The sequence below is a fragment of the Equus przewalskii genome, chromosome 10 (genome assembly GCF_037783145.1).
Source record: "Equus przewalskii isolate Varuska chromosome 10, EquPr2, whole genome shotgun sequence".
NCBI classification, from domain to species: Eukaryota; Metazoa; Chordata; class Mammalia; order Perissodactyla; family Equidae; genus Equus; species Equus przewalskii.
This window is the reverse complement of record NC_091840.1, coordinates 13,244,299-13,257,233: the sequence shown is the minus strand read 5'-3', so window position 1 is coordinate 13,257,233 and position 12,935 is coordinate 13,244,299. Positions and strand designations below refer to the sequence as shown.

The 12,935-nt window shown below is 37.4% G+C and overlaps 1 protein-coding gene across 17 annotated transcripts in view; it reads left to right on the top strand.

Moving 5' to 3' along the window:
- Positions 1–12,935, top strand: part of CEP112 (centrosomal protein 112) — a 445,593-nt gene that overhangs the window by 74,727 nt on the left and 357,931 nt on the right. For 13 of the 17 annotated variants that reach the window (XM_070560191.1, XM_070560190.1, XM_070560182.1 and 10 more), the window contains 3 exons: positions 1,483–1,582; positions 4,960–5,078; positions 10,691–10,834. In XM_070560191.1, coding sequence (XP_070416292.1) covers positions 1,483–1,582; positions 4,960–5,078; positions 10,691–10,834 — 363 coding nt within the window. The remainder of the gene's footprint in view (positions 1–1,482; positions 1,583–4,959; positions 5,079–10,690; positions 10,835–12,935) is intronic. The other 4 variants (XM_070560188.1, XM_070560186.1, XM_070560192.1 and 1 more) reach the window with 1 other exon arrangement.

Genomic DNA, 12,935 nt, shown 5'->3' with positions numbered 1-12,935 from the left:
TTTTCCTTCTCCTTTCCTCTTTCCCATTCACATTTCAAGGGCAAATATTTCTGCTCTTACTAGCATTTTACCTTAGCTTAAATTGGTTAGATAAAAACTGTTCTCTATCATAAATATGTCAGAGATTCAGTAATATAATTTCAATATAATATAATATATATCCAAATGAAATAGAATCTATTAATGTATAAGATAATGATGTATAAGATAAATAGATATAAAAATATATTTGGAAAAATCATGGTCATAGAGTTTGAAATAGGCTTCTTGGTATGTCCATTAAGAAGAACATTTAATAATAAAATCCTTTCCAGAAATTTATCTTTTTAAATAAATTCTGCATGGAAAAAAAATAATGCAACTAGTTTGAAATGCCAGGTAAAATATAATCCTTGACCTTATGCCGGATTTGGAAAGTATATTCATCAGTTTGTGGCTTGTTTGGCATTTTCAAAGTGTCAGGAATTGGAGAGGAATAAAATTTAGAGTGTTTTATCTATTTGCATACTTTCTTTTCCTTTTTGCTTCTTTGTGGACATTGGGGTCATCAAACTAGCTCCTTTTCTTATTTATCAATCATTCTTAGAGGTGAGACTGAAACAATGAAAGGTAAATAAAATTCTTGTAATAAAAGCACTAAGAAAAAGTTGGTTAGACATTGGTAAATAACTTATTTTTTAAACTGAATTTGGGTATATAGAAAATATACCTCAACCCTTATAAGAAAAGTGGATGTTCTTTTTCCTACTTTAACTTTGTTTTCTTTTTTCTCCTTGGTTAGCACATTTTTTTCTTGTTTGCTAGCTTTCCTAAATTTTGGTTATTTCTTTAGTTTTTTTGAGTGTAGATGTATTTAGAAGTGTATAATCATGATTAAATTTTATTAAATGATTCATTTTAAGATTTCTGACACAATATAATGATGTAAAATATTCATGGAATTTCTGACATATTTTGAGCTGATTTTTCTGATTCACAGTAGCAGGGCTAGATGTAAAAGAAGCCTATTATATCTCATCTTCCCACGTATATGGGCATTCTTCCTATTGTGCGTGAAAATGATGGAAGGACACTAGTGGGAGGATTCAGGGATACGCTCGTCTGAAGATGTTCTATTCCACTGCAGTGGGGAGGTGAATTGTACTATACCAACATGTCAAGTTTCTGATGGCTTCTCTCTGCTACTTTATGACAGTTTAATATTTGAATTATATTTTAGGGAATCACCTAATTTATTATTTATAATCTCCTTAAAAATTGATGCATGAAAATTCAAAGCAGATAACATAGTTCTTTCAGTAATCAGTTATTCTAGTATATTTAAAATTTCCTCAATGCACTAAAATTTAACTTTTACATCTTTTTGGGAAACCATTTATGGGATTAGCTGAGGTAGACTTAACAGGAAATATTGTGCTCATTTAAGAAGTTATGTGTTCTATATGTAAAACAATATACTAAAACATTTACATTTATTTGCAGATTTTAGAGAGAAAGAATAATGAAATAGAAGAATTGAAAACTTTGTACAAGAAGAAACAAAATGAAATGGAGGAGACTATTAGAAAACTTGAAAAGAAAGGTGATGTTATATTGTTAAATAAATCTTTTAATAACATTTCCATTTGATTTTAGAGGTTGAATAATGTGAAATTTTATTTCTGACTTTTTGTAGTATGAGGTGGGAATGTTTATGTGGGTTTCCATCAGTGGATGTGTTTATGTGGGCTTCCACGTGACTGTGGGAAGACTGTGTATGTGCGAGTGGGGGTGGCTGGGTGGTGGTGGTGGCAGAGGTTGTTAGTTTTGTTAAGGAGTTGGGAGAGTGTCACTGTTACTCCCTCTTCAAGACTCTCTCCCTCATTGGGCTGCAGCTGTCATAGGTCAGTCAGAGAATTAGGACTTACTGGCTTTCATAGGGAAGTCTAGGGAAATCACTCCTCTTGGTCTAATAAGATTCATTACAGTAAATATCTACTTGATGCCTTATAGTATGCTGCTATTGTGATTGACAGAACAAACATTCAAATAGTATTCCCCATTTACACTTTCATTACGAAGGAAAAGGAAGCATGTAATCAAGTGTTAAATTGACTATGATTATAGGTCAAAACATTGAAATGCTACAGGCAGTCATTAGGGAGAGTGTTGAAAACATTTTTTGGAGAAAAGAACTTTAAAAGTTTTGTAAGATTTGATTAGTTGGAGAGAAGAGTTCCAAGTACAGGAATGGGAATGCTGGTATTGGTAAGTTGTGGGAAGGATGCTGTAAAACCATTTAACCGGAATGGATATCCTATACACTAAGAGGCAGATTGGAAAAAATTAAGATAGGTGAGTTGGCATGACTTAAGCATGACCTTGAATTTCAGATTTAGAAGTTTCAAGTTTATCCTGTAGATGCTGGGGAGTCAGAGAAGATTTTTGGGAGGTGAGTTTTAGGACCTGATGTTTTAGGGGGAGTAGCCTGGGTATGCCAAATGTGGTGAGGCCAATTCCCAGTGCATTTAATAGTGAGAGGCAGAATGGAGTCAGAGAGAGAGAGAGAGAGCATTGCACTTATTAGAAAACTTAGGGTCTAATCCCAGCCCTGCTATTCAATGTCTGCTAGGTGACATCAGGAAGTCTTTAGGCCTTGGCTTATTATAAAATGATGAGGTTGGAATAAATAATATATAAAGTCCCTTCCAACTCAAGGAAGTTATGCTTCCATGCTTCTGTAATTTGCGTGTAAGATAATAAGGCCTTAGAATATCTGAATGATGGCAGTGGGAGTAGTGAGAATGGAACTGAAGAAGTTCTGAAGGATTTGGTGAATGATAAGATATAAATGGTGAGTAAGAGGAGGGGGGGAGGTTTTCGTTTCAGATTTCCATATGGAACATACTGGCTCTTTCCCAAACCACCAAACCTGAGTGTCTGAGAGAATGGTAATGCCTTTGAAATTTAGGGTGGCAGTTACATATATAAGTTAACTAGTGAAATAGATATTTTTAGGTTTTTTCCAGGCTTAAATGTTGGTGAAAGTAATTAGAAATTTGTTCAGGTTCTTTCTCCAAATATCAGTGACTAAAAAAATATGTTAAGTTTATTTCTAGATTTTCATTTCTTACTCTGATTCAAACCAGGCAATTTAAATATGTCTAAGGTTTAACAATAATATTTCTTAAGGCTTTTTGAATTGCAAACTACTCTTAGTTTTAATTTTGTATTTGTGAAGTGAAATGTTGTAAATGCTAAAGACTAATATTAGGTTAACTTGGATTCTTCTCCTCCCCTTATTTGTTGCATAGTTGAGATATGAGTAAAAGAAATTTCTGTGTAAATATTTATGAAAATTCTGCTATCTTGAAGTAAGTGAATAAGAACATATTCAGTAAGCCAAGAAAATACTACATTCAAACAAACATACAGCTGAATTTATTTTACCATTCAGATGACATGAATGTATTAAACAAATTTTCACTTAAATCAGTGACAGATTAATTCATGTTTAAAAAGAAGATAAAAATTTAAGTGGATTTACAAGGGAAATATTTTGTATAATTTAAAGCATATTTTGTTTCAGTGACATAAACCTTGGCAACAATTTTAATGTATCTAGGAGCAACAATACATTGAATTGATGGGATCCTTTATCTATTTATTCAGTACACATCTTTTTGAATACTTGCCTATGTGGCAGTGTTATGCCGTGTATATAAAGAGTTGAAAAATCTTTCTCCTCAGGAAATAGGCAAGTAAACTGTTATAACACATAATGTAGTAAGGGATTTAATGGAGAAATGTATGAGGTTCTCTGGGAACAAAGTGGAGTTTCTGCCTCTGCAAGAGGAGGAATCTAGTTGATGAGTGGTTCATAAAGAGGGTGATAGTTGAATGGACACTAAGAATGAGTAGGAGTTGTTCGACAAGGGAGGGAAGGGCATTCCAGGTGGATAAATGATCATATTTAGGCAGTGATATATGAAAGCATACAGCCTCAGGAATCTGCAGATGGGTTGGTGTGTTTAGAAGTTTAAAAATATGGAAGCGGCAATAGATATGGCCAGAAAGCAGTCAGATTCTGAGGAGCTGTTTTCCGTGTTAGAGGTTTTTGGCCTTTATCTTTTGGTGAAGGAGACTGAAGATTGATTTTAAGTTTGGGAGGAACATTACTGGATTTGCACTGTAGAAAGGCCTCTTTATTTATTTTTTTAAAATTTTTATTTTTTTCGGATGTACATCATATTTCTAATTCTGTGGACATTACATTATGTTCACCACCCGAACACTAATTATAGTGCATCCCCTCACATATGAGCCTAATCACCCCTTTTGCCCTCCCCACTCTTCCCTTCCCCAATGGTAACCACCAGTCCAATCTCCAATGCTATGTGTTGTTTTTTTTTTTTGTCGTTTTTATCTTCTACTTATGAGTGAGATCATATGGTATTTGACTTTCTCCCTCTGACTTATTTCACTCAGCATAATACCCTCAAGGTCCATCCATGTTGTCACAAATGGCCGGATTTTGTCATTTCTTATGGCTGAGTAGTAGTCCATCGTGTATAAATACCACGTCTTCTTTATCCATTCGTCTCTTGATGGGCACCTAGGTTGCTTCCATGTCTTGGCTATTGTGTATAATGCCACAATGAACACAGGGGTGCAAGTGTCTTTATGGAAAGGCCTCTTTAATGCAATGGAAGACCCCACTGGAGGGAAGTGATGCTGAACCCAGCACACTGTTAAAATTGTCTAGGGGCTGAGTGATGCTGAATTCAACCAAGGCTGTAGTGGTAGAAACCCTGGAGAAAAAGAGAGGAAAGAATAAAAGTAACTTTAGAAGAGAGAATTGATTGAGAGGACTTGGAGAAAAATGGAATTATTTATTAACTGGCACACTATATTTTTTGTCATCAAACTGTTATGTGGTAGCTAGAATTGGTTTAACTGTGTTTTCATCATTTTTGACAGTTCAGACCCTTATACGTGACTGTCAAGTTATCAGAGAGACTAAAGAAAACCAGATTGCAGAGCTCAAAAAGATATGTGAACAAAGTACAGAATCTCTGAATAATGATTGGGAAAAAAAGGTAAGCTACATAAAATAAAATAGTAATAGGCATAAAGGTTTATGTGTCAATGTAACATTTAATTATAAAAATAATGGGTGTTCACAGAATATACAGAAAAGTGTGAAAAAATAAGTTAAAATTCTAGACTATCTAGAAATAGCTACTGTTTATATTTTGGGATATTTTCCTCTAGAAGTCGGTTTTCATTTAGAAAACTTACTATTGACTAATTCTTGAATTTAACTCATGGTCCGAATTTTCTGTCGTAGCAAATAGATTTTAAGCAATTTTAGTAGGGAAATAGCAGTAGGATAATTTTTGGAAATTGAAGCTTTTAAATTTTGGATTTAGGCCATTGGGTCATTTCTTTCCTGAAATTTCAGATAGCACAATATTTATAGTATAAGCTTGTTTTTGATGTAAACAGAATCAGTAGTGGATGGTTATTCTTGGAGGAGCATTTAATTTAGTTAATAAAAATATTTTCATATAATTTAGCAGTGCCAAGAATAATGTGATAAAAATACTCATGAGCGCGTCTCACATAGTTGTATAATATTTTCACTTGGGAGCCCTCAGCTGTTAGTTCAAATCACAATATGCGTTTAAAAGAAATAAGCGTGTTACTTCTTTTGAAGTATTCGATTATAAAGATCTTCAGTTAACTCATACTGATATTCTCTCAGTTAGTCTGGGTATGAAATATTTTACCAGAAGGTGGAAATGCCTTCCCGTGCAGATGGTGTTGGTCTGAAATACATCCCGGTGATGGTAGCTTCAGCGCCAGTCTGGAGAGTGCCCAGCAGATATAGTAAGATAGGTAGAGTTAACGCTTTTCTAGTTTTATATTGTCACTTTATGTGGTTTTTCTCTTTCTCGCATTTTGGTTTTATCTTTGCTATAAATATGGCATATTTTTGTGCTTGCTGCCATACATTGTGTACATGGCAGGCCCCCTTCCTCCCTCTGTCTGAATTCCCTGGTTCCTTATGTCCCAGTTCAAATTGTTAGGTGTTTGAGGAGAAAAGTCTTCTGCCTTCTACATGTACAAGGATAGCTCTTACTCCTTCCACTGGATTAGTAGATCTTTCTTACAGGTACACAATAATGAGTGGGTGTGTAAACACTGCAAACGTGGCTGAAGGTCTTTCTGTGCAGTACAGCTGCGTGAAGATCTGGGGAGAGATTCAAACCTGCTGTAAGCAGGATAGGTACCAAAAGGTACCGAAAGGCAGATGATAGATTTACTTTGTGATTTATGCATTCATTCAAAAACTGTTAAGTATCTCTGTGGACAGGGTGATGTGGTGTATGTGTCTGTGTACGTCTTGTCTATTCCCTGTTCCCTGTGGTGTTGCTGTCTACCCAGCTGCTCAGAGACTCTTTTGCCTCACCTCTCACGTCTAATCACTTGCCACGTTCTGTTCATTCTACTTCTTTGGGATTGATTCACCATTGTCCCTTCCTGGTTCAGGAGACCGTTGTCTCTTGCCTACATATACTGTAACTGGACTCTCTGCCCCTCTTCAGGCCATGCCCAGAATACAGCCAAATTGACGGTCTCTCTAAAACACAAGCCTGGTTTTCCTCACCGTGTTTAAATCACTCCAGGGGTTTCCAGTTGCCCTTAGATTTAGAAGGTTCTTCATGAGCAAGATTCTGGTGATCTTTCAAGCTTCACTTCTTGTCACAATCCTACTTACCTTCTGTACTTTGTACAAGCAGAACGAAACTTCTTCCAGTTTTTTGACTTACCAGGCTACTTCAAATCTGTGGGTCTTAAAAAAATTGAGTTGTGATTCATATACCTTAAAATTCTCCCTCTTAAAGTGTACCACTCAGTGATTTTCAGTATATTCGCAAAGTTCTGCACCCATCACCACTGTACAATTTCCAGGACATTTCTGTCACCTCAGAAAGAAACCTTGTACCCAGTGGCAGTCACTCCCCATTTCTGTTTCCCTCAGCCTCTTGCAACCATGAATCCACTTTCTGTCTCTATAGTTTTGCCTATAGAATCATACAATATGTGGCATTTTGTGACTGGCTTCTTTCACTTCCCATGCTGTTTTTAAGTTTCATCCAAGTCGTAGCATGAGTCAATAGTTCAGTCAGTGTTATGGCTGAGTAATACTGCATCATATTCATATACCTCATTTTCTTTATCCATTCATCAGTTGACGGACATTTGAGTTGATTTCACTTTTTGGATATCATGAATAATGCTGCTTTAAAAATGTGCATACAAGTTTTTCTGTGGACATACGTTTTCATTTCTCTTGGCTCTTGTATAGGGAAAACCACTGCCTGTGTTTTCCTTTACTCACACACTCATAATACTTCTGACACCAGATGTGTGGGTTTTCCACACATCAAGCAGTTCTCTTCAACACCAGCTGTATGTCCTATAATTCAATTGAATTTTGACACTATGTACCTGGAGTTAGCATCAGATAGCACAAGTTAAGGGCTCAATCTCACAAGACTGCCTCTACTTCAGACATCACTTGAAAATCTTAGGTTGTTAAAGTACTTCTGATCAAGTGACTATAAATAGGAGTTCCCACGAAACCCTCTTTGGGTTCTATGAATTACTAGAATGGCTCACAGAACTTAAGGAAAAATTTACATTTACTGTTTTAAAGGAAATAAAAGAAGATACAGATGAACAGTAGCTAAAGAGATACACAGGGCAAGGTGTGTTGGAAGGGGCGTGGAGCCTCCGTGCCCTCTGGGACTCTCCACTCTCACAGCACCTCCATGTATTCACCAACCTGGAAGCTCTCTGAACCCCATACTTTTGGGATTTTTATGGAGGCTTCATTACCTAGGCATGGTCGGTCATAAACTCAATCTTCAGCTCCTCTCCCCTTCCCAGAAGATGGTGAGTGGGGCTGAAAGTTCCAAGCTTCTGATCATGGCTTGATTTTTCTGGTGACCAGCTCCCATCCTGCAGCTATGCAGGAGCTCACCAAGAGTCTCCTCATTAAACGAAAGACACTCCTGTCACTCAGGAAATTAGGAGCTCTGTGTCAGAGTCAAAGACCAAATACTAGAACAATAGGTGCTCCTAGTGCTCTTATCACTTAGGAAATTACAAGAGTTTAGGAGCTCTGTGCCAGGAACCACGGGCAAAGACCAATATATGTATTTTCTATTATTTCACAGGTATATACCTAGGAGTGGAATTTCTGGGTTATATGGTAATTCTATATTTCACATTTCAAGAAACTGCCAAACTATTTTCCAAAGTGGCTTCACCATTAACCTGTGGGCTTTTACAATATTTTTCCTTTCATTTGGACAGATTCCTGGTTCCTGTGGGTCTCCTCTGGCATGAGGCAATCACATGGTCATATGTCCATGCTAAAGGCCAATATATAGGATGCTGGGACGGCCTTTTACGTCCCCTGTACCCATTGCCAAACCGTGACTAAAAAATTTCCTTGAGCATTTATAGATCCTCTAATTATCGGGGCCATGATGGCTTCCTTATGGTTTAATAAACCCTAGCAAGGCTTGTACTTTGAGCATGCCTAATAATATTTGCTGCTAAAACATTTTATCCCCCAGAGGATGTTTGCCCTTTAAAGCCTCCAGACCGAGTGACTGGGTCCGATCATTGCCAGGTTTAGGAAAGCTCTTAGTGATAAATTGTGCCTGGTACACCGTAAATACTAATAAAATTGGTTGGATGAATACATAAGTATTAATTGTCTCCAGTCAGATTACATCTATTTGATTCTCAAACAAATTAGCAAAGTTATAGCATATTTGTTTTTGTCAGTGTCATGTTCACCTTGTAGTATCAACTGTAAATGCCCCGGATGAGTTTTAAATGACTCAGTCTGACTTACAGACACCCCTCTAACTTCTACAGGCACAGTCCCTTTATAAAGCAATTGTGGGATGCACCTGAGAAATCACTATGTATTAATGGGCTACTAAATACAGTAGATTTTTGACATTCAGCAGATATATGTCCTAGGATCTTTGGAAGACCATAAACATGAAGAAACCCTTACAGCATAAGTATAACCACAGAATTCTAAGTGAGTCCTTTAGATCCCTTTATCAGAGTTGCTATGCATGCCAGTTGACAGCTACGAAGTAGCCCTGAAATTTAGGTGCTGTGGGCTTGCCAGTGTTCATGTACCAGCTAAGTCGACTGACTTTTGAATACTAAACATAACACTAGTTTAAAATGTATGTGGGGCTGGCCCGGTGGCGCAGTGGTTAAGTGCGCACGTTCCGCTTCAGCGGCCCTGGGGTTCACTGGTTTGGATCCCGGGTGCGGACATGGCATCGCTTGGCGAGCCATTCTGTGGTAGGTGTCCCACATATAAAGTAGAGGAAGATGGGCACAAATGTTAGCTCAGGGCTGGTCTTCCTCAGCAAAAAGAGGAGGATTGGTGGCAGATGTTAGCCCAGGGCTAATCTTCCTCAAAAAAAAAAAAAAAAAAAAAAAGGAAAATGTATGCTTTGGGAAAAATACAACACAACACATTAGGGATTTGGAGGACCACTTACAAATAGTCAAAACTGCATGTGTTAAATTTGTGAAACTCAAGGATCTTCTGAATGGCTGTTATTGAGCCATCCTCACTCTTTCTATTCAGCTAGAAACTAGAAGCAAAGTCTTGGTACTCTCACCAATAATTAGCGTAATTGTTGCCGACATTCTGCCTCTAGTTTTCACCATGTCTCAGGGTTTTCCCTGTTCCTCCAATATCTTCCTAATCAAGAGTTTATATGTGTATGTCATATCTTTGTCGCTCCTATTCATGGATGGGAAATGAAATATATCGTTTTGGACTCCTGCCCTCCCTGCCTACTGTGTGAGCTGGTGTTGGGTGCAGGGATGGGAGTTAGACTCAGAATTCCACTTCCATTAAGATAACTGAGGGAGTGCCCGCAAGGCTGGGAGCGCAGATTTCCAACTCCCCTTGGAAGCTGTCCAGTGAACTTTGTTTTCTTTATCTTAGTTACATAGATATTTTAGAGCTTCATCTATTTAAACAGTGAATAAATCATCTTTATAAAGAAAGACCTGGGTACATGAGGACGTATAGTATACAGTTCTCCTCAGAGAACTCTTTTTCTGTTTGTTTACAAATGGCATCTTTGTGTCCACTTTTGTATGGATTATGGAATGGGTAGACATAGTTTCTTGTTGGAGGTTAGAGTGAAGGAGAAAGCATTTTTTAGCATTACTCATGTAAAATTTCATGCAAATAAGATTAAAATACAGATAGTATGATAATATTCCAAATCAATAACAATATTATAAATATTTTTGTTTTTTGATTTCAGGCTCATACTAGTGATGTGTAGCTGAGGCATGCCTTGTATTATCTGTCTGATTTATTACTGTTTCTACCCAAGGCAGATAATTCCCTTTAATATTTGTTCATCCATTGAAATTTCAATTCAGGAAAGTAAAGAAAAAAACTGTTGCTTAATCATCCTCTTCACGTGATAGCTTTACTTTGAATATCTTTTCTTGGTCAGTTCACTGCATAAATAAATAGAGAAATATAGAGAAAAAAATAGAGAAAAAAATTTTCTTCTATGAACTGAAAGTCTATTCCATGGTAGTGAAAGAGCCAATGCTTGCTTTCCCTGTGTAGCTCCACAATGCTGTAGCAGAAATGGAAAAGGAGAAGTTTGATCTTCAAAAGCGGCACACTGAAAATATTCAGGAATTGCTTGAGGACACAAATGTCCGTCTGAATAAAATGGAGGGTGAATACATGGCACAAACACAGTCCACAGTAAGTCATTTTTTTCCTTTTTTTGCCATTTTTAGAAACTATCTTCTTACTCTCCACGTCCCCATGCTTCCCTGATGTGTGCAGTGCATAAATAAGTATTATGGAATTCAAAGAAAACAGTTTACTTTCCTTCTTGATGCAGATTTATGTGTGACAATGGACAGTCCCTTGAAGTTTGTTGTAGGATTTTACTCTGAATTGTTTGATGCTACTTTTTTTTTTAATAACTCAGAAGCCTTTACAAATCTTCCTTCTTTTTTTATTGACTTTCAGTCCAGAGATAATTTCTTTTCTTTCTTTCTGTTTTTTAAAAATTCTTTTTAACTGAAAACTTGATTGTTTTTCTGAAAATATTTAATGCTACTTTGAAGGGAATGAAATGTGGAGATCGTAGTGATGTGAGCACTCTACATCACATGGGCAGACCCCAAAAGTTCCCTTCCTGAAAGGATGCAACAGGAGGTCCCCATAGTCAGGCTGCATAGCGGAGAAACCAGTGACTTTCTCCAGGGAGCCATAGAGGATGCCCTAAAGAGCCTCCTCGGTGAGCACCTAGCTGCAGAGGATAGGTCTCAGGGGGTGAATGTCTCCAGCTTTTTAGAAGCTCAACTGACTTCCTCAGATGCGTAAGTCTGGAACAATTCTGTATGTAGCTAATGTGAGGACCAGGGCTCCTCACATCTGATACAAGTGCACTTCATCAGTCTAGGTCCTCATGTATGTGACTTCATAGAACGGTAGAGCCCTGTATCCCAGTTATGACCCCCGTCCTCATTTACCACTAATGGCCTGCCCAGGCCAGCCTGGCTTGGTCCAAAGAATTTGAACGAGAGTTGTTACCAACACATATCTTAGAGACCCCTGGAGCAGCTCTAGGCCCTATCTCACAGGGTTAAAGAAGCAGGAAGCAGGATCCACAGTGATTTGGAACCTGGGCTTTAGGGTCTTGGGTTCAAATCCCAGCTCCTTAACAGCTTGAGTGCCATGTAAGCTCTTCAAATGTTAATCTTCCTCATCTGTCGGATAGGGTAACAGTAATACAGTGTAATTAATATATGTTGTTGGAAACATTAAATAAATTAATATACATACATTAAGTTACATAGTAAGTGCTTAATAGATAATTGGTAATCGAAAATGTAACATACAAGAATAATAATCAACAGAGACATATAAATGAGAAAAGAAAGACTCAGTTCAAGAAGTTAATGAAATTTGCTTAAAGATGACAGGTTGAACACAGTTTTGGCCTCCATTCCCTCCTACAAAAATGAGAGGTAAGGGCTAAAGAAAAAAGCGTAAACCCAGAAGGACAAAGAGAACAGTAGAGCGTTAAAATTCTGGAGATGGAAAGGTGATGGATGAGTTGAAACTGACCTAGCCAGTTCTAGAAAGCAAACCCGAAATCAGCAGTGAAAAAATCTAAGAGGTAAACTGAATTATACCATTGGTCTTCTAGAGGCTCAGGACTTGTCGGCACTGGTCACCTCTGGAAGAGGGGGTGCAAGTGGTGCTTCAGCACACGGATTGCTAGGCAGTGTATTATTAAAAAAATTTCTAATTGAAGTTATGATAGTTTACAGCATTGTGAATTTCAGTTGTACATTATTAATTGTCAGTCATCTTATAGGAGTGCCCCTTCACCCTTTACGGCCCCCCCTTCCCCCGGTAACCACTAACCTGTTCTCTTTATGTGTTTGTTTATCTTCCACGTATGAGTAGAATCATACAGAGTTTGTCTTTCTCTATCTGGCTTATTTTGCTTAACATAGTACCCTCCAGGTCTATCCATGTTGTTGTGAATGGGATGATTTTGTCATTTTTTATGGCTGAATAGTATTCTATCATATATATATGCCATATCTTCTTTATCCAGTCATCAGTTGATGGGCACTTAGGTTGCTTCCATGTCTTGGCTATTGTGACTAATGCTGCAATGAACATAGGGGTGCATGAGTCTCTTTGAATTGCTGATTTCAAGTTCTTTGGATAGATACCCAGTAGTGGGATGGCTGGATCGTATGGTAGTTCTATTTTTAGTTTTTTGAGAAATCTCCATACTGTTTTCCATAGTGGCTGCACCAGTTTGCATTCCCACCAG